Below are 20979 nucleotides of genomic sequence, written 5' to 3'. Positions count from 1 at the left end.
CAAGTCATCGCTGCAAACAGCACATCTTCAAGGAAGCCAGCTGAGGAAAATAAACCATACGAAAATGTCAGGATACTTTCTCCAGGGAAAAGAAAATTACTCCTATGGCCAAAGCTTTGGAAAAGAAATGGGGGGGGGGGGTAGGGGGGGTAACCTTGGAAGCAGGAAAAGAAGCTCTGCAAACACAGAACTGGAACCTACTGAGGAACATAGTATTGAACAGGAGCTGCCCAAAACCCAGCAGTCCTTGAAATGCCTTACCTGTATGTGTATGCAGGTTTTGCTGGTGCCAGAGATCCCAGATCTGCCAATAAAATGGAGAGATAGTCCTGGCAAGCCTGGTTCACACAGAATGAGCAGAGCCTCTATGTCATGGGTTTGATGTACTTCATCTGAACAAAATCTTTGTTAAAAATGGTGCCATTAAATATCATTCGGGTTCAGAGAGCAGAGCCATGTTGCTGAATAAGGTGGCTTTTGGTGGGGGCTACAAGTATCCCTTAATGTTAGATTATCTATACTTAAACATTCTGGGCTGTGAACCATCAGTGTGAAGATGTTGAGAGCAGGAAATTAAAAGTAGTTTTTTGTGGGGCACCTGTTCTTTCAACTACCTCTGTCCTCTAACTTATAAAGTGAGGATTTATTATCAGTTTTGATCAGAGAAAGTGTTTTATGGGATAAAGAGCCTGTGTTCAGTTCATTGGGACCACAGCATCTGCTTGAATCCAGATTTGTGCCCATAGACTTCCTTGGGAATATACCTGTAACTTAAGCTTCCCAGTCCTTTCAGATTTAAGAGGTGAAGAACTTTGTAATTGGAAAATGGAGTTCTTAACTAATAAAAGTATTTCAAGCACTCATTGCTTTACCGTTATAGCATGAGTATTGGAATACATTTTGGCTCCAGAAAATCTCCTGTCTCCTCTCCCTTCTAAGAGATTGTTAACAGACACCTGAGATAAAATTAAAGACTGAATTAGAAAACCAAATTTTCCTCAGTAAACTATCAAACAATTTCGAATAGCAGAAAAAAATGGTTTTCTGCTACTGTAAAAAGAGAGCACCACAAGGTAGGTCAAAGGAACAGAAATCCAGATGGCACGCATGTGGCCTCATATGTCTGTGATGTAGCATATGGATGCTGCTGGCCCAAGATCTCTGAGCACAAAGTGGGCTGAACATATGGACACTCACTTACGGGACAGCTCTGGGGGACCTAAGGTGCTGCCTACACATCAAAGGCAACAGCTTAATGCTGCACAGGGTGTTGACAGTCTCTATCAACACCCTCTGTTAACAATAAAATGTGTGACTTTTTTTTTTTTTAAACAATCCTTACAGGTTTGACAAGTGCTTTAAAATTCATCTCAGTGGAATACCTATGTACTTTGAAGATAGCTACTTTACTAATGCAAGAATACATAAATTAGAATAACTTGGTATTTTTGACTACAAGTAATCATTTTGAAGCGGTAATTGGTCATTCTGTTTCTGTGTAGTCATTCTATTTCTATGTGTTTGGTCAACGACTATGTCCACCTGTTCTGAAAATGAGAAGAATTAAAGAAGCACAAATAGAAAGTGTCCATCAAATAGTTTCCTCCCTCCACGTTATCAGTATTCTGATCTACTTAAAAACAAACACAAGCAATACTCATTACAAGGTTCTTACCACCATTCAATATGCTCAATAAAAAAAAATAAAATTGTATATTAACCCCAGTTTACAGGCATTTAAAAATGTCAACATGTATATTTTCAGTTTTGCTAGTTGAGAAACAGAACATGATCAGACATCTACTGAACAGAATAAGTTGATAAATGCCACAGGGAATAGGCAAGCTCATATGCAAGCAAGAGTCAATTAATAATGAAAGGTGTTTACTGGAGGTAGTGACAAAGAGTTGGGAAATTTGTAGTAATTAAGATCTCTTACAGATAAGATGATTCCCTAGCAAGCAATGCCACTGGTGTTTAAGTGATGTAATTACATATGTGTATGTAATGTGAATTCTTTGGGGGKTTTTTCTGCACTTTAACTTGGGCCTCATTTTAATAACCTGGACAATATTTTTACACAGATACAAATACATGTGTGGATCATCCCAGACAAACTGAGATTTCAAGAAATAGCAATTTAATAACAAACTAGTCCGTGAGAAATATTGCAAAAGTCTAATTCACCTTTTTAGCTGCTATAAAAAGAAGTCTTCCATTTCTCTCTCACCTTTGTAAAAATAAATATTTGAAGTACTATCAAATGCATTAAACCAAACCACACAGATAACAGAACACTGTTTTGTGAAGGACAAACTGATAAAAGAATACAATCCCAGGTTACAAGGTCATATTTGGATGAATTCATAAAGATATCAATTGACACCTTTCATCATGCTTAAAAAAACACACACCAAATGAAGTAATGTTTTAGCCCTTTAGCTCATTCCATTAATCTGCATATTCTGAGAAAAAATTTTCTAAAAGTTTTTTTTAAGAAAACATAATAAACTAGAGTCTTAAATTTTATGTTGCTATTTTTCCAAATCAAACTGTTGTAGAGGTTCCCAAACTTATTCTCCTTCTGCATTCCCACCGACGAAGGCTGCAGCAGCAGCAGTTACTCTCAGGTATGTACCCACCCAGCAGGCACCTGGCCAGTCAGGAAACTTTCACACATCACTAGGCTACTAGTGTTGTTTGGAAACCTCTACATTAGCAAATATCCTCAGGTAGAACTTGGATATACCTAGCTGGCCCTTTGTATGATTTTGTTAATAAAGAAAAACAAATATTTAGCAGTTACTTGAAAAAAGAGACTGTCCAATAGGTTCAGCAATTTACTGGATATCAAGGAGACTGGTGTTTCACCACACTCACTACAGAACTTCTCCGTCCTTGTGTTATGTTTCTTATTTTTTAGGATTTTAAAAATTATTTTATTAAAAAGAGACCAGCAAATCTCTGTGATCCTAAGAGTGGATAAGCAGAGTGTTGTGAGCAGTCTCAGTGGGTTTCAGTGGAGTATTTATCAATCCATCTATCCCAAAGGTTCTTTAATGTGGGACCATGCAGCATTCTTTTTCTTCTTTACTCCTGCTCAAAACACAATTGTGGAACAATGTTTATGTATCTTAGTTACATGAAAGTTAGTATGTTGAGGTTCAGAAATAGTTTCTTTGGATGAGGAAAGCAACAGAAAGAACTAGAGAACCACGATGATCTCCCCTAAGAGAGATCTGTTTGCCTGCTTATTTGGTTTTAGAATTCAAGAGCTATATTGAGCCCCGTGGTCAGGGCAAGCCCCTTGCCCTTGTCTCTCCCTTAGTGCACACTCACTTGAGACTTAGTTCTGCCACTCTGAAAAGTGCTATCAGCTCAGCAAAGAGGAGGAAGCTCAGCTTCTACCCTCTGCACTGCTGGAGCACAGAAATCAAGGCAGTAGTACTGTCCGAGACAGACAGTGAAGGGAGAGCACAGTCAGAGACACAGCATGGCCACACAGCATAGAATGAGACTGGCCATGAAGAAAGGGGAAAGACTAATATCATGGACACCGACATACTGCTGTATCAACCTCTAATACTACTGGTTTCACAAAATTAGATTTAGGCTGACAGTAGAATATTTTTAATATGCTTCTTGATAAACAATAGCTTCAACTATATTTGTCAATGGAACATTTGTGTCATAGGCTATAGTCTCCTTAAATATTTAAATATCTGTCAAGTACAATCGAATTCCAATGAGCCACTGTAATACTAAAACCTGAGAGAAAAGTGACTTTGCTAATGGAACCATGAAATAAGAAGTACATAACTGCATATAAGTCAGTATATACCTATCAGTCTTCAAAATACTTGCATAAAACAATCTGTGCGTGCAATAGTGACAAATACTCATTTGTCAACTTTTGTTACACTTGTTTAACAATCCTCAATAATTTTGTTTTAAAGTTCACTTACTCTTACAAGAAAACTCACCTTATGTGCACATACAAAATCTACTCAGATTAATGTTTATGGCACAAAGGCACATAACCTACTAAGGTTTTACTTGGTACAAATTAATAAGTACTCAGCATAGATAGATGGATATAAAAAAAACCTATCTTCACATTGTCAATAGAGACTTGCAGATTCAATAGAAGTTATGCACCAGTCGTCTTCAATCTTAGTTGTCTTCCCCATTAAAGATCCAAACCAGTCATTTTATTTTGTTTTAATTTCTTCCCCCTGTTATCCCCACCTCCAACCAGAGGAAAGTGCAGAGACATTAGAATTTCAAGAGCAAGAGCACTCACTGACTGAGCAGGTTGAACACACCAGACAGTACTACTACTAAATCTAAAGTGTTCTTAAGTTCAGAGACATACACTTTTCAAATCCTAAAACATCTAGAACACACATAGTAAGAACAACAAGACTATTTAAAAAAAAAAAAAAGGAACAAGAGCCTTCACAAGTCCAACTGAAAATTTATTTTTCTCTTTCTGCAAAGAAGTACATGTTTACACACAGTATGACACAAGAAAAATCGGCTGGATACTAACTAAGGCTGTAAATGTATTTTCTTTTGTACCAGAATATAAGCAAAGAAGAAGAAACCCACAAAACTTTGGATGATATATCATCCAGCACCTCTGATCTTACTGGTTTTTTTTCTTAGTATAGGATTAGAACACTCTTAATATAACCCACAGAAAAAGATCTAATAACCAGCATATTTTTGGCAAAAGTGCCTGAACATACCCTCCCTCCTCTCTAATAATTCAGTACCTTTAAAAAAAACAAAAAACAACAAAAAAAAACCCCACAGACTCAGTGACACTTTCATATGTCTTGAGTAATATTTTGAAATACAGTGCATACTCTCTGCAATTCTTTTTGCTGTAAGGCTAACTTAGATATAAGGCTAGTATTAACTTAGCTCTCAAATATTCCATGATAAGACACCTTTAGTACATGTATCTCTGTTAAATCCAGAGATACTTTGTTTCCTTCATTTTAATTCACGGTTCTCCCTCCTGATCAAAAAAGCAGTTCAGGGAGATGGTGTGCTATATTCATCACAAATTTCAAGGTACTAAAAAGTTAAAAAGAAACAGCAATGAACAAAAATAATCAGTATTCACATATTCAAAACTGATTTCATCACTCAAATAACTTTTATCTGCAATTACAAAATACATAGACTTAAATATCTTTGTAAGAAATAATCATATATCACAGATTATGTTTTGCTTTTGATAATCTAACTGCCCTAATTCTGGCCAAGGATATACCTGGACAGTGTTACTACCTAAGACTTTTCCCTATTATAATTGATTTTCTTAAATATACAATAAATTCTCTCTAGCTATTCTGACAGACAGTGCAAATAAAGACATTCTTTGGGTCACAATTTTAAAATATTACCCCCAATGTTATCTTCAATTTAATACCATTTTAGTAAATAAATGAGTAACAAAATACTGTAAGTATACACATTTTCTAACATCAGTTTAACAATACATCTTCCTTAGTTACCTCTGTTTAAAGCAGATCACAAAAAATGAATAAGCTACAGTACTGCCCACCTATCCAAAAGATATGTTGTATTTATAGTTAAATAAATATATATAGAAACCTACCTATATGTTTCCCAGTGCTTTCCATTTATTGTCAGCATCCCATGGCATACTACACCAAATCATGATATCAAAATATCTTTAAAGACAACAAAGATCACTTTAGAAGAGCTGCTCAAAGGCAATGAAGTAATGCTTTGAGAACCTTATGCACATAAGTTAGGCCTACATATAACCAGCACATTCTATAATAGAACAGTGTACACATCTTTTAGAGTCAACTATTGCTTTGCCCTAGCCAGAGATAAAAAGCTTGTCTTAAATAGGACCTAACGGAGCTGTAGCAGCACAACGTGGCCCTGTTTGCTATCTGATGTTGCCTGCTGCATTTGCACGTTTACTCGAAGTCAGTGGCACTTGATTGCTAGTTCCATTAGTGGTATTTGCTGCTGAGCCATTCACAACAATGTAATCAACTCTGCTTTCCAGTTTCACCAGGCGTTGTAAGATGTCATCCAGAAGAACAGCAATTGTTCTCTTAAGATCAGCTGAAGATAACAACAACAAAAATTAGACCTTATCACTAACTATGTGTGGAAAAGAACTGTTATTTTGACATATTTACATCCTAACATTCACTGTCCTTCTTACTATACTCTTTGGGAAAGAATACAGATTAGCATATATGTATAGAACTAAACAGCTTCTCAATTTTTTTAATACCATTTATTTGTTATTTTAGACAGGAAAGATACCACCATAATGGTAAACTGTGAACTGAGTAAGAACGTAACCACTAGTTAGACCAGGGGACTGGTGACTATTCAAAGGCAATATTTCAAATTTCATCCAGACAGCAGCACTAGAATACCCAGCTATGACACCTTTTAGTCCTGGACAGCACTAGAAAATATGTAAACACTTTCCAACGTAGAAAAGGTAGTTCTTAATCACTTCTCTCTAAATAACCAGGGGATCTATCCTACAGAAAAATTATTGTGACAAAGTGTTGTATCAATGCAAGGCACAAAGCAGAAAAAAAAAGTTACTTCTTTTTTCTGAGTTTAAAATTTGCATACGTTTAGCCTAAATTGATCTGAAAAAACAATAAAAGGAGAGTAAGAAAATCCCCATGTATTTACTAACAAAGAGATGGAAAAGGATCTTGAGTGTTGTAAAGCCGTTTTCTGGAACACAAAAACAATACCATTAATAGAACCTTCAACAAAAGCTAACTACACTGCTGTCAACACTCATACCACAGTCTTCTCAAATTTCGAAGAAATGAACAAACTTAGCTGGTTTTAAAAGTTGTTAAGATTTCCCCCCGGCACACACTCTTTACAATTTGCTCTTAATTTTCTAGCAAAATGGGGAAGGAAAAACACACAGGTATGAAAGTGAAGAAAACATTAATAATACAAAAAAAAAAATCTGTCAGTCTCTACAAAAAAAAAAAATTATCTCAAGTTAGTCAGTCTCTCCCTCTCTCTAAAAATAACTACCTCTTGTTCAGTATTGTCACCTTTGGAAAACAATAGCTTTACAACTGGAGCAGGAACAGCAAAAAACAGAGTAGGGCTGCTGTAAATGACAAAATGACATGTACTGTGGGGTCACGCGCTCTGTAGTACTATTCTGCGCTCAACAGTTTTGAGGGAGGGCACTGTCTACATAATTTGCAAGTCTGATGATCAGCATGTAGATCAAGAGTTGACTATTACATTTTTACTATATTCAGACAAAACCTTAGATGACAAATCTCTCTGCCAGATTTAAATACAGCAATATAAAACTGCAGTACATAAGATTTTTAATCTAATTTCCCAGAAAGTAATCCAGGAAAGAAATCATTGAGGCCTTCAAATAATAATAATAAAAAAATTAACTTAACAAATGACGGAATTTTTTGACATTTGCTAAGTGCCATAAAAGCAAGACATTTTGGTACTGCCCTCCTTCTCCCAGCCTCCCGGGCTGCTTCCTGCTCCTCTTGTCAGCATAGACTTGCCTCCTGGCTCCTGAGCAGCAGCAAAGAGTTCAGACACATTTTTGCTGTTAGTCCTCTTAGGAGAGCACCTACAAAGGGCATCCTACTATTAGCAGAGACCCACTTTATAAAGATTCCTTAAGAAAGAAGCATTAAAGTATGTTAATATAAATCTTCAAATATAAAACCAGAATTTATCTTTTTTTTCATAATTTCTTTTTAGGCCTTGTATTACCCTTATTTTTACAGATATATTTTTTTATTTATGACAGAACACAGGTAGTTTCTTCAAACCTAGTTCCTAGGAGATTAACTAGGAATTCATAGTAGGCTCCCCTCAAGAGAAGCTACAAGGGCTTGAAGCTGAAGGATTAAAATTACCAAGACAAGATGTTTTCATGGTTTTGCTAAACACAACTCAAAACTATAGTCTCAAAAATATATTTTCTGTATTTCAGAAAACAAGCACAGGCTCTAGCAATAAACTACGCATGAATACTGGACACACATTCATCAAACTAACAGGTAAATTGAAGAGAGAGATACAATGCTGCAAGTATCAAAGCTCAAGAGACAAGGAACCTTATTCTCTACTTGCTACTTCTAAAGCAAGGGGAGATCCTGCTAAATTCATAATTGCCTCTCTCAAGACTGCAAACTCCACCATTATGTTGCCTTCCACTGTTTATTTTGTTACTACTTACAGAAAAAAAAAAAAAAAAAAAAAAAAAAGGCAGTAAGGTAGCAAAGAGGAACAATGAGCACCTGGAATGCTGAAATGATTTAATTTAAAACTTAGTTCCCACATCATACATGTATTTATTCCTCACTAGTTTAAGATTCAGAAAAGCCACAATTTTACTGTTAATCCTGAAAATAAAAGTAGTCATATACTCAGACATATCTAAAAAACATCTCTGGAAAACAAAAGTCTTGTGCTCTCAAGTGTTACATTGCACCACATCTTAAATTTCAGCTTCAGTGAATAAGCGAAAAATCGAATCAGTTAATCCTGGCATTTTTGCTCTCAAAGAGCAGTATATATTACAYAGAAGAAGAAAAAAAGTATAAAAACTATATTATAATTTTACAGTTTTCATGAAAAAAAATATTTGAACAACTAGCATGTTTTTTCTCTTACCATATCCTGCCATAGAAGCTCCACTGCCACCATTCATTAAATTTTTATTTTCTTCTGCAAGTGCTTTGACATATCTTTTACTTAGGTCTAATATCTGTTCACGCAACTCACTGCTGCTTTGGCGTCTGGGATACTGAAAAGTGTAGCGTAGCAACATCAAACCCCAAATGATTCCAAAAACTAATAAAAATAAACTCAGTTTCTGGGACATGCTTTTTCTTGAAAATGTTAAAAACATTTCTGATGAAGGCCACAGGTGTGTCTTTATTTCAAGGTAAGAAACTGAAATTGACTTAGTCAAATTATGTTACATATTAAACAAAAAGACGACTTCTATAAAGTGAAAAGTCCTCCGGCTGGGTCATCTTGAATACATCTTTTCCATGTTTTAGTTGGTCTTGATTCCTGAAATTTGTAAAATATTACTCAGTTATTCAAAACTGCTACATTGTTGAGATCAAGGACAAATAACAGTTTTCAAATGTAATACTACTGCATAATCTATAAAACAGCTGCAGATTTATATCTTAGAAGTAGACTCATCTTTATATCTTGCCCGTTGTTACAAGGTTTCCTCTTCTTATTTTTACCATTTTTTATTATCAAAAAAATCAAAACATATGCTTATACTAATCACCTGAAGTGTTTTAAATACTGGAATTGGAACTCATATTAAATTAAAATGCATTTAAAACAAAATGCAACATCTAGAAAAGAAGACATGTAAAACTTATCTATAAAAATTTTTCAATTTATACACAACATTTTAATGAGTTATAGAGATACATCTGTGCAAAAAAAAGATCTTGTGAAATCATTCACTTGATTTTTATTTTTCATTTAGAAGCACAGGGTAAGCATAAACAATAAAATGCAGAACAGAGTTTCTTAGATTAATCCTGGGCATCATCCTGTTCTGCTTTTGCACAGCATTAAGAAATTTTTCTTTTTGGTGTTTTGCTAAATAAAGAAATAAAACTAAAATTAAGCTGTGCACACTTCTGGCATTTTGCCAGTACTTAAAAAAAAAAAAAAAATCTTACCATAGGAGCCAATTTTGATCCCTCAATAAATCAAGACTTCAGAAAGACAGCAAATTGTAGGAAAGCTTCAGCAGTTAAAAAGTGAATGTTCAGATAGTTTGAAGCAATGAGCCGGACATCTTCAGAGAGCTCTCTATTTAAAGAAAAATGCATTCAAACATGAAAAACTGCAGGACTAACACAACTAAAATTTTCACATGGAAGTGCCTGAAGTTGAGCACTTCAAGCCACATGTTTTTAAAACCGAATACATTTTTAAACCTAACTTTAAGCAACTGTTAGGGGGAAAAAAATATAATCAAGTTCCATTTTATTATAAATGCATACATCTGAATGCCCAAGAATTGATTTCAACATAGGCTTTTTTTTTTTTAACTTGGGAAAAAATCTCACTAAAACGTCTCCCTTTTCTTGTGTCATAAGACAGTGAGAGCAGATGTTCCAGATTCATCACATACAGATGAACACATATGTATTGTATACATACCTTCTCTTATTCATCTTCCATCAAATGAGGGGGGTTAGACTCTTTACATGTGTATTACTACTTCGTGTTTCTCATTTTTCAGCCACCTCTGAAACTTTTCCAATCATTCAACACTTTTTCGTGAGAAAGTTACTATTGTTTGTGGGATAATGGTCTGTGATTATCTGTGATCGCTCCTGCCGTGGGGTAAACAGTGGATACAAAGGGTGATTTGCGGCCTGATGCCCGTGCTGGTGAGGGGTGAGGCAACGCCCAGGGCGAGGCGCAGGTCTTGCCACTTGCCACTGCTCTATCCAAAACGACACCTGGGGCGAGGCGGGAGACTTGCAGCCTGGTGTTGTTGATAGGGGCAAAAGCAAATAAAGACCAGCAGCCATTGACACCCTCTACTGAGCTCGACAAGGACCAAACATCCCACAGTGTTTGACTCAGCCCCACCTCGCCAAGAGTATAAATTCAGTGCATAAACRRTCCTCCAYTTSRAGGACGAGARCACCAACCTACRGACRGGTCGACGGGCCTRGACCTCTCTCCTCCCCAAAACAGGGACRCCTTTTTGGTAAGGTTTGCGCCTCCGACAACRTCGGAYRTTACCCCGGGAAAAATACCATTGKTGAAAGCGCTTARTTATCAGTTTGAGCTCAGAAAAAGTAGAATTTGTTGCAGTAAGTGCATTTATCACTGGCAATCCTGAACCTGTTGATCTGTCGCTTTAATAAATTGTCTATTTTGATCAACTTTGCGAACCTGACTCAGTGAAAGTCCGTTTGAGGAGGGCCCTGGCAGGCAAAGTTGATTACCCCTTGTCCTCCCTTCACGCGACAGTAACATTGTTTCACACAGTAGTCTGGATACAGCTACTTATTTTATATGATAGTATGTTTTCCATGTCAGTGTCCATTCTTTCCCCCCTTTAATCAGACATCAGTGCTTTTTGGACTGCAGCTACACATTTATCAGAGTTCCCCACTGGGATTTCTACAGTGGTACTCAGGTGTCCATTTTTAATCGATAGGATTAGTTTAGAATATTTAGACCATATTTCTCATTGTGCTAACCATGGATCTAAACTTAATGTTTTTTATCGCCTCACTTGGCCAACTTAACTGGTCTTACACCAATATGCTTCAGTCTACTGCAAACGCAAGCGTCATCAGTGTTCTCAGTTGCGCTTGTTGCTTACTCTCCACCTTTGCTCTTTGGATAAAACTTTGAATAGGCAGGCCAAAGTGACTGATTCAAGTGGCAAATTTCCAAAGTGCTCTAAAATCAACATGCATATCCAAACTATTCTGAAAATGGTAAACCCAAACGGCACCCAAAACTAATGGTAATCCCAAACCAGCAGCTTGGGTTCAGAACTTGGACACTAAAGTTGCTGTAAAGTAACAAGTTGCTGCATGTAAAATGCCCTATAGCAACTGCTAGGACATAGAATCTTACATTAGAACACGCTACAGGAAAAGGAAGTAGCAAGCACAAGCCACTGAATGAGGAATATGCTACTTAGTGTAACTGTGGGATGTGACTATGCACATGGACAAATAGCCAATGTGCAATAAACTTAATATCCCACCATAACTTCAGTGCATTGTTATTTCATTCAGAGAATGTACTTGTCCCCCCAAAAAATGTTTTTAAGATAAAAAAATCTCTTAAACATATAAAATAGAGAAACAACCATAAAACCTTGATATTCTGTAGTATCAGCCATGAATATTTGGAACTGGGTGGTTAAAGGTTTCCTGGAACAGACTCTCCCTAAACATGAGCTAACCAAGACTTCTTTTCCCTAGCTCTTTGCCAAATCCAGGGCTTTGCACTCAGGCTTCAAAGCATAAACTGACCTACGTCATTATGCATGTACATAATCCCTGAATGGTGTCAAATATAATAGAAAACAGTTATAGATTAGGTCCAGAAATAGGGTATTCACATGATGGCTAAGACAAGCAAATAGTATCTCTCAAAGAGAAAAACTACAAGTTTCAAACCTCCCTCCCCAAAGGCCTATGTTTTATACATGCAAATGTTTCAACCCCTGTTATTTGGGGTCTGAAAATAACACAGGTCCTCTTTGCAGAATTGTAGTGACTTTCAGCTCTCCACAGATCTCCACACAAGTCTCATTCTGAAACAGTTTAGCGGACAATATTACTACAGAGCTTTGGAATGGGAATAACACTGCTGTCACACTATAAATGAAACCAGGAGCCAGCATCAGAGTCCTAGCCAAAATGAACAGATTGAGTAAACTCCTGCCATGGAGCAGTAGGAATTACAGACTGGGTCTTTGCCATGTGTATTGGATTCACAGTGCACACACTGACTACTGAGACTGGTGGAAAGCAAGGATTTAGTCTTCTGGGCATATGGCACAACACCCAAACACTGGAATGGGGAGAAAGATGTACTAAATGAATGGCACGGTTTGCACCTGCGCCACTTCCCCAATGCTGCAAAGGCTTTTTATTGAATTCCAGCGTAATTTCAAAGTTGTGGAGATCTGGTCTCCTCCTCTTTCTTCCCGATACATGCACTTCTAGTATCCCCCAGCACACTCTTGTCTGCAAGACCCTTCCAAGTTTACACAGGGCAGAATGACAAAAGAAAAGCAAGTTTATACTACAGTGATTTGCAAGTAGGAAAAAAAAGGGTATTGGAGGAGTAGATGTGCATATTAGGAAGAAAATAGCACAATAAGTAAGATGGAGGGATTGGATAAACTTTTACCTCTTGTTGCCCTGAAGGGTCAGCACTTCTCTGCACAAATACTACCAGTTTAAACACAATTTGTCTGCAGAATAGACCTTTGTTTTCAATAATTCACAGGTAGTATCTCATGAGATAATGGCATACTTGGAAGAAGGAACTAACAGTCTCCTGGGATCTTTCTTTTCTCTCATTCTCTCCATTCCTCCTTACCTACCACTCCCTGAGCAGGTGGAAAAGAAAGCTGAGACTTTCTTCTTCACCAGCTCAGCCCAGGTAGGAACTTCAGGCTTACCACTCTCCCAACCTCAGTGGAAGTGCTTTACGGGAAAGGAAAACTCAAAGCAGTGCAGGGGAGCAAAGGAAGAACGGACATATCAGAGCTATGCATTTTTGACATTCTTACCACCCCTACTGAGACAGAAGGGGGAAGACCGTGAAGATGGAGGAATACAGCCAAGAATGAATATGAAAATCTGAGGAGGGAACATAGAAAAACTGAGCTGACTATGCAGGCAAAATTGCAACTGCAGGAAGAAGTGAGAATCTTTCAAACTTATCTTCAACTACAGACAATTCCAGAGAAAAGGATCTGAGGCTAGGTTTGCCTTTCATAAGCATATAAACAGTTTGGCTCTCTTCATTGTTGCTGCTGCCGAACTATAGTCTAAGAAACCTGCCAAATGCAGAGTTAACATTGTCCAGTAGTACGAGGACAAACAATGCCACCCATCTGACAATGAACACAATGAACTAACACAACCATCTTCCCCAACATACTATCATAACACTATCATCTGAGCTGTATTCCAACACCAAAATCACATATAAATTGCATTCATGAGTGCATGACCCAAAAGAAAGGGAGACCAAAGGAAAAAAAACAAACAGACAATCCAATATATGTTTTGTACTAAAGCAAAGTTTTAGTATTTCTTATGCTACTTAACTAACCAGTAATACTAGACTTAGGTTTGAATACTATCTGTACTCCATGGAAATCACCCTATCCTTGCAAAACATCATATTTCAACCTTGTTGCAAAGACTTCTTCAGATTCTGCTTTACTTACTCGCAGTAAACACCAGAGACCATGTTCATGTACAACACCAAACACTCAACAATTCCCAAGGCAAAGAAAAGCCTCACACACCTTTGGAAACAACCTAAGCATATGATGAAAACAAGGCATTTTCAAATACTTAAAAGGTTACAGTGTACCTTATTCCGCTGCCCATTCTGCTAGTCAGTCAGCTCATTACAGCAGCTGAATACTGCAGTGAAGAGCACTTGGAGGGCATATAAGGCAGTGGTGGGTTCTACATTTCTGGTCCCTAAACACCAGTACATTTTCATCAGCATTTTTCTGGTCTGCACAAGAGGAACCCACCCTTCCTGAACTGCTACAAGTGGTTACAAGCATCAGGAGGGTAAAAATTAAAACTGTGCTTAAAAGTGTGTGATGTGTACCTTCCAGTTTTTTTAAAAAAAGAACAGTATAGATAAAGATGACTAGCTACAAGAAAGCAGCAGGCAACCTTAATTCTGCATCAGGTACTTTTGGTAGTAAACAGCTTTAGCAAAAGCATAACAGAAGTTGGCTACAAAATAGAACCAAAAAGGAGGAAAGAACAGAGAACGGAAGTCCGAGAGCCGCATTCAGAAGCCTGAGAGCTGCATTTATCCCATTACACTCAAGGTTACAAAAGATTTTAAGGATAAGGCCAAAAAAAAAAAAAAAAGCATTGAAAATAGTATCATTAGCATACAGTCCAATAAAGTCACCTCTTTGCTCACATATTTTGAAAGATATAATATCAAATGTTGAGGCAGTACTTCCTCAGTAATAGCCTAGAGACCTATACAAAGATTTAGGTCTTTACAGAACTAAATATATTAATAAACAGGATAAACATGATAAACAGGAATTTTACTCAACATATTACTTACTACCATAATACTAATTGTTCCTCACTGCCAAATTATGATCAACAACAGTCTGACACAGTGAATTCAAAAGCAAGCCTGGCTTTGTGAATAATTATCATTATTAACTGTATAAATAGAGAAAGTGATTTATAATGACAAAGAACAAAAAAGAGATGCCAGATATAATCACAGGAGGCTGCATGCACCTAAAGTCACAAAGATGAAGAGGGAAAAAGATCTCGAAAAAAACAGATAGCAGAGAGAAATTAGGACAGTGCAAATAGAAGCTGACATTAGTAATTACTACAAAATAATTGTACAGTACAAAATTAGAATTTATTACAATCTCAGTGGAAGTGCAACAAATTTATGAAGCCATTAAAGATTTACAATTAGCATACTAATGCTAATGTCTATACTAGAAATTTCTATTAAATTTCTGGCATCAAACATCTTTCAGTACAGTGAGGGACTGTATTAGTAAACAACAAATGGTGCTGTTTGATACTTCACCACAATATCCAAAATATTATGCAACAGAGAAAAAAAATTGCAGTGCATTACAGAACACTGGGAGATGTTTTCTCAGTTTTATTATCTCCGTCCTATTACTTTTCTTTTTTGCATCTTTGTAGTCGTTCCCCCCCTCCCCCATTTTCCTCTGTGACCTATAAAATCCTCTTTTGTTTTCTGATTTTCCAACATTTTGCTTCATGGTCAGTCAACTGAGGGACATTGCGCTGACCATTCCGAGGACCGACAGTCCTCAGACCATTCTGAGACTAGTTCTTTCATATTTGTAAACCTATCAGAGCAGTGAGTGTGCAGCAATGAAAATTAGAAGCCTAAAGAATGACTGTTTAGAAAAAAAAACAAAGAAATAGAACACAGAACAACTGTTTAATGCATTCATGGACCAACTAATCATTGGGACTATGAAATAAGCACCTTGAAGCACAGATTCCAGAAGCTCCCTGCTGAGATTTTCCCAGAGCAGGAACACCAAAAATCAGAGCTGCTCTGGTAGTGCTCGCATGCTGGTAGCCTGCTATCTTAGATGGCTATCAGCTTGGTAGTAGAAAAATCCGCATAGGGTGCAGCTGACAACCAGGTGCCCAAAGAATTAAGTATATCCTGTTATACAGAACAATGATTCCTGGCAATACATAGAAAATAACAGATGGAGAAATAACTTTTAATTCATTTAATTCAACTATGATGGGATAATAAAAGACACATGCTCAAATTCCCTCCCTTCAATTCTCTCTTCATATACATACACACACTTCCCTTAACGAATCATTTTGCACATTTCGTTCACATTTAAAACTGGTGTCCAGGAAAGGATCACAGTTCTTGCATTTTTAAAAACAAGTGAGTTCCTGAAAAGATGCCAGTAAAACCATTTTCCTGTACTGCTACATAGGCAATGGTGACTTCTGTAGACCAACATCTCCCTTTGGTTCCCAGGTTCATTAATCAGGTTCACACAAACAACCGCATAGCACCACGAAAGAGCAGAATATTCTACTAAGAGCCAAACAACTAACAGCAATGGATGTCCCTAGAACACTGAAACCATGACTGAGCTGTCTTCTGACAAGATCAACTCTCAGCATGTTAAGTACGCCTATTATTCTCGCTATAAAATTTGTGAAGTCAACAGAAGAATGTCACCAGCAGAGAGGGAACACAGAAAAGTATCCTATTTTGAAAAACCTTAGCAAAGTCTGACACATTAAAGCCCATCAAAATGCTCTACCCGTGTGCTGATGAGGCTCGAGGGCCTTTGCAGACTGCATCACAGACCATCCAATACAAAACAACAGACAGTAATACCTACTAGGCTCAAGTAAAAAAGAACAGCACTATACAGCACAGTGCTATCTTAAAAATGGGTACGAAGACAACTTTCTGGAAAAAAAAAGATGACCCATCAGAACAATGGCTGCTGGACTGCAGTTTTCAGCTGCTCTGTACCACTTTTGTAATGCATAGCCAAAGGAGCTGCCTAATGCCTGGTGCCCTTTCCAGCACATCTGTCTTTATGCCTTCTCCCACAACACATGCTCCTTTATTCTCTACCTCTGTGTGCTCTAGATTTGCAATTACCCAGGAACTCGGGGGGGGGGGGGGGGGGGGAAATCCCTTTGCCTTATTGCTACCTGACTTTCAGGGACTACCTTTAAGGGTCATTCCAAATGAAATCACAGAAAGACATCATTAGCCTTAAGGAAATAGCAAAAAGAGATAAGCAACTACCAAGAATACCTATAGTTTTCTTTCACAGTGGTGCAAAAAAGAGGGAAGAAAATCTCAGTACATGCTCCTGCCACTCCCTGTTTCTCAATGCAGCAAAAGGGTATCTGGGCCAGCGTAAGTCACAGCTCTTGAAGCAGACAGGTATTGTCATTGCTAACTAGCTGCTACGACTACCTCAAAAACCATGCCTTAACCCACCAACAGTTTTATCTTCTATGAGTCTCTAAGGGCAGCACACAGACAATTTGTTTTGTAGATGGACTTTGAGTTGAAAGCAAAAAATACTGCTTTAGACTTGAAAACCCACAAGTTTACAATGGCTGTGCTGTAAAATCATCCGAGTACCCAAACACTAGATTGCCTTTTGTATTTCAATATTTCAGTAATATTGGTTAGTTAAACACATGGAATCCTCTTTGCATTGTTTTATTTAACATTTTCTCTGCCAACAACTGTTTTTACTTTGCATTAAGTCTAAGGATTCTGCTTAAGAATGCAGTTGGAAATGCTTTTTGGTTCCTTAAAGTATCCTGGTATTTTTCTCTTTATTTTGCCTACTACTGTCAGTGCATGCTTTTAAAATAAACCAGCTACTTAAAAATAGAAATTCTTTGTTCCTTGCCTGTGGGCGGTCAGCCAAGATTTTGAGAGGGAAAATGACTTGGCAAGGGTTGTGAAGAAAATTAAAGAAAGCATATATCAATGGGGACAGTATATTATGCTTGCTGAAGTTCCCCTCCTCCCACTAGGTCCATCTGGGCCTCAAAATGTTCCCACATCTCCATATCAGCTTCTTCAAAAAAACCATTTTCCTTCTGTCTGGCACACTTTTCTCCATATGCTTTACCACCGTCTTTCAGATGATTATAGTAAGACCCTTGGTCATCAGAACCATAGTTATGACACAGCATCAGGTACCTTCTTGGCATCTTATGTCCTTGCAGGATTGCCACAATTCTTTTGTTGCAGTTTAACACTGGGCTATGACAAATATTCCCTTGCAAAGCCCTAACAGGTACCCCTGTTCTGTTATGAAATTTCACAGCTGTGTTTGAACCTCACCTTCCAAATCACATAGGAATCCAACACTTCCTTCTGAGGCCACAAGGTTTAGCTAATTTTAGCTAGTTTTGCAGAGAGCCATACTTGTAAGATCATGAATGTAGGCTACTGAGAAGAAAGGCATTTTCAGTGAACATTTTTGAAGAGAACTAAAGGGAAAAAAATGAACTAGCAAAGTCACTGCTACAATGATAGAGAGACTGCCTCTGTAGAACCAGTCATACAGGAGCACACTGTGGAGCATCCACACAAGTACTAATCCCATAGAACAGTAACAAAAAAGGGCATCGAAACTTTACACTGAAACATGCCTTTGGTGGACAAGTCTTGCACACATCCATACTCGGTTTGAATTCTGCAGATTCCTTGTAACGTAACCAGACAAATTAAATTTGCCCTCTCCACCCCAGTGGAATACATTTTAAGACCTCTTGAATTTAGTATTGTCTAGGTGCTGTTTTACACTTACAGCTCCCCCTCTTTTAAGTTACATAGGCAAACGGTAAAGAAAATAATGTGTTTGTAAAGTTGACAATGCTACAAGAAGATTTAGAGGGCTATTAGTAACACTCAGTTGAGGAAACCCAGGCCACCTAACAGTACAAGATTTCAAACATAGCTGAAAAAGCTTGTCAAATAACAAATACCCAGTCAAGTACATTTTAGCAGTAAACTTGCACCAGGACAACAAATGTTCATTTAAATAATTGAGTTGTACAACAGATTTTTGATTACTACTGGAAACAATGGCCATTTTCAACACTCGTCTTCAGATACGCTGACTGCACAGATGACAATTTAAGCTGACCGCTCGCATTTATCCTAGTTATAGTTTGGGCAAGATGCAAGAGCTAGTGTCCTTAACTGTTCTTGGAGAAGGTATGAGAAGTGATCATGATATCTGGGGGAAATATTTTACTTTTAGCAGTTAAATGACCTCCAACTCTGAAGCTAAACAGCATGTGATTAGCTAATACCAATACCTCCTTCAACTAGCAAGAAGCCATGAGGCATCTCTAACAGAAGAGAATACAAAAATTAAAAGAACTGCAAGTAGCTTTATTAACACCTGTAAAAGCCTTAGGAAAAAAGACCTATTTATTAGACCAAAGGAATTCCAACATAATTGCTTAAACCCCTGGAACTGTCAAGTAGCTGAAATGAATTATTAAATAATTATATATTGTAACATATAAAATGACAAAAAGAGGTCAGAATAATTCAGGCTTTATACACATGGGTATCTCCAGCCATTGAAATGGGAGAAAACGTAGCAAAAAACTTCCATGTTTGATCTACAACTACAATTCCTCCACTTGTGACACTAGAACAATATGCTACTTACAGTATATTGTTTTTATCTTCTCCTTGTCTCCTTTCTTTGATATTCTTATGAGCAGTGAAAGAGCAATTCATGACATTTGATCTACAATAAATACTAAATTGCCATGAGTTAGAGCAAATCACATACATGCTTAGCTATTATGTTGTGTTCATATTCTGAAGGTTTCTTTGAAAAAAAAAAAGTCACGATTCCTACAAAGCTCACCTTGCAAAGTGAAAAACTGTCACCCCTCCCCATAATCCATCCACCCACTAGGAAAAAAAATGTCCATTGTTAAAGTGTTTTAAACTGCAGTAAAGGGACTCGATATCATGTCACAGGACAGAACAAAAATTCCTCTCTGAACTGCTTTCTGGCACACAAATCCAGAAATCACACTCAGTTCTAGCTGTCAGTATCTTTTAGATAATGAGATACATAAAAGAGAATTTGCAGGATATTATCATGTTAGATTAGGAAACTGAAGAGGAAGTTCATATTAATGAATGATTAAATGGGCTACAGAAATACAGAAGAGACATGCTAGTACACTGTAAATATTTATAGAAATAAATTTCATGTAAAGTAAAAAAAAAGTACTTAAAATATCATCAGTGACTACACATAAAAGCAATAAAATCATATTTTAAGAAGGAAGTATTATTTCACAATCCTTGCTGTCAGGAAGTTTTAAATATTATATAATCTCCTAACATTAAACAACCATTTTGCCTGTTGGTTTCTATGAAAAGTTGTTAGTGTCATTTAATCTACCATTATGAATGATCCTGTTTTTGCTTGAGTATGGATTAAACGTACTCTTTTTCTTCTTTCCAAGTTCCATGACATCACGCTAAGTATGCTTAGCCCCTTTGAAAGTTAGGTCTTCACAGTACAATAAAATCATCAATCTTGCAGAGTCACTGCAGTCATAGTTTATGACAGAAAGGCCATTGCAAATGAGGAAGGAAACAAACCGCAAAGTATTTTAGGAAGTCCCGAGCAAGTTCTAGGTTTTCTCAGGTTGCATTAGATTGACATATTTTAATACATCCCTCGGTGTTTCAAAACAAATCACTTTAAAAATAAAGATCAACAGGCATTATCTGAAAACAGGACTTGCATCTACTCAAACAAAAGCAACAGCACGTTTCTGCCTTACTGATCGATGTATGCGAGGGCGCCTAAAAACACGTTAGAGGTTAAGAACCTCTCCAGCACTGCGGTTAAGGAGATGACAAGCCTGAGGTGATCTCCACAGAACCGGCCTGAAGAGGAGAACTTAATAACATGCAGGTATTCACCCGGTCACCACGGACAGGAAAAGCGCTTGCTCCTTCCATCGCCTCTCGACCACCCAAGGACGTTGCATCACATCCTGAAATAGTTAGGCAGCCTAGGGGCGCACCGAAGCACCGCGGCGAGCAGCGCGCCCGCGCGGGCCGCCGCGGGCAGCGCTG

General features: G+C 37.4%; 1 protein-coding gene across 4 annotated transcripts; it reads right to left on the bottom strand.

Annotated features, from left to right (window-relative positions):
• Window positions 1-4457: 4457 nt before the first annotated feature.
• Window positions 4458-20942, bottom strand: CCDC126 (coiled-coil domain containing 126). 4 transcript variants are annotated; one of them, XM_026082833.1, is made up of 4 exons: window positions 20824-20942; window positions 9744-9876; window positions 8701-9105; window positions 4458-6117 (listed from the first exon to the last, which is right to left on the bottom strand). In XM_026082833.1, the coding sequence occupies exons 3-4, from the start codon at window positions 8936-8938 to the stop codon at window positions 5936-5938; spliced, it is 420 nt and encodes a 139-aa protein (XP_025938618.1). In that variant the 5' UTR covers window positions 8939-9105; window positions 9744-9876; window positions 20824-20942; the 3' UTR covers window positions 4458-5935. The 4 variants fall into 4 exon arrangements, with proteins under 4 accessions (XP_025938618.1, XP_025938619.1, XP_025938620.1 ...); XM_026082834.1 differs by lacking the exon at window positions 20824-20942 and adding an exon at window positions 20682-20817; XM_026082835.1 differs by lacking the exon at window positions 20824-20942 and adding an exon at window positions 18196-19507.
• Between the last annotated feature and the right edge of the window lie 37 nt (window positions 20943-20979).

Source organism: Apteryx rowi, unplaced genomic scaffold, assembly GCF_003343035.1.
Source record: "Apteryx rowi isolate R43461 unplaced genomic scaffold, aptRow1 scaffold_595, whole genome shotgun sequence".
NCBI lineage: Eukaryota > Metazoa > Chordata > Aves > Apterygiformes > Apterygidae > Apteryx > Apteryx rowi.
Note: the sequence above shows the minus strand (reverse complement) of the source record. Positions and strands in the feature narration are given on the sequence as shown.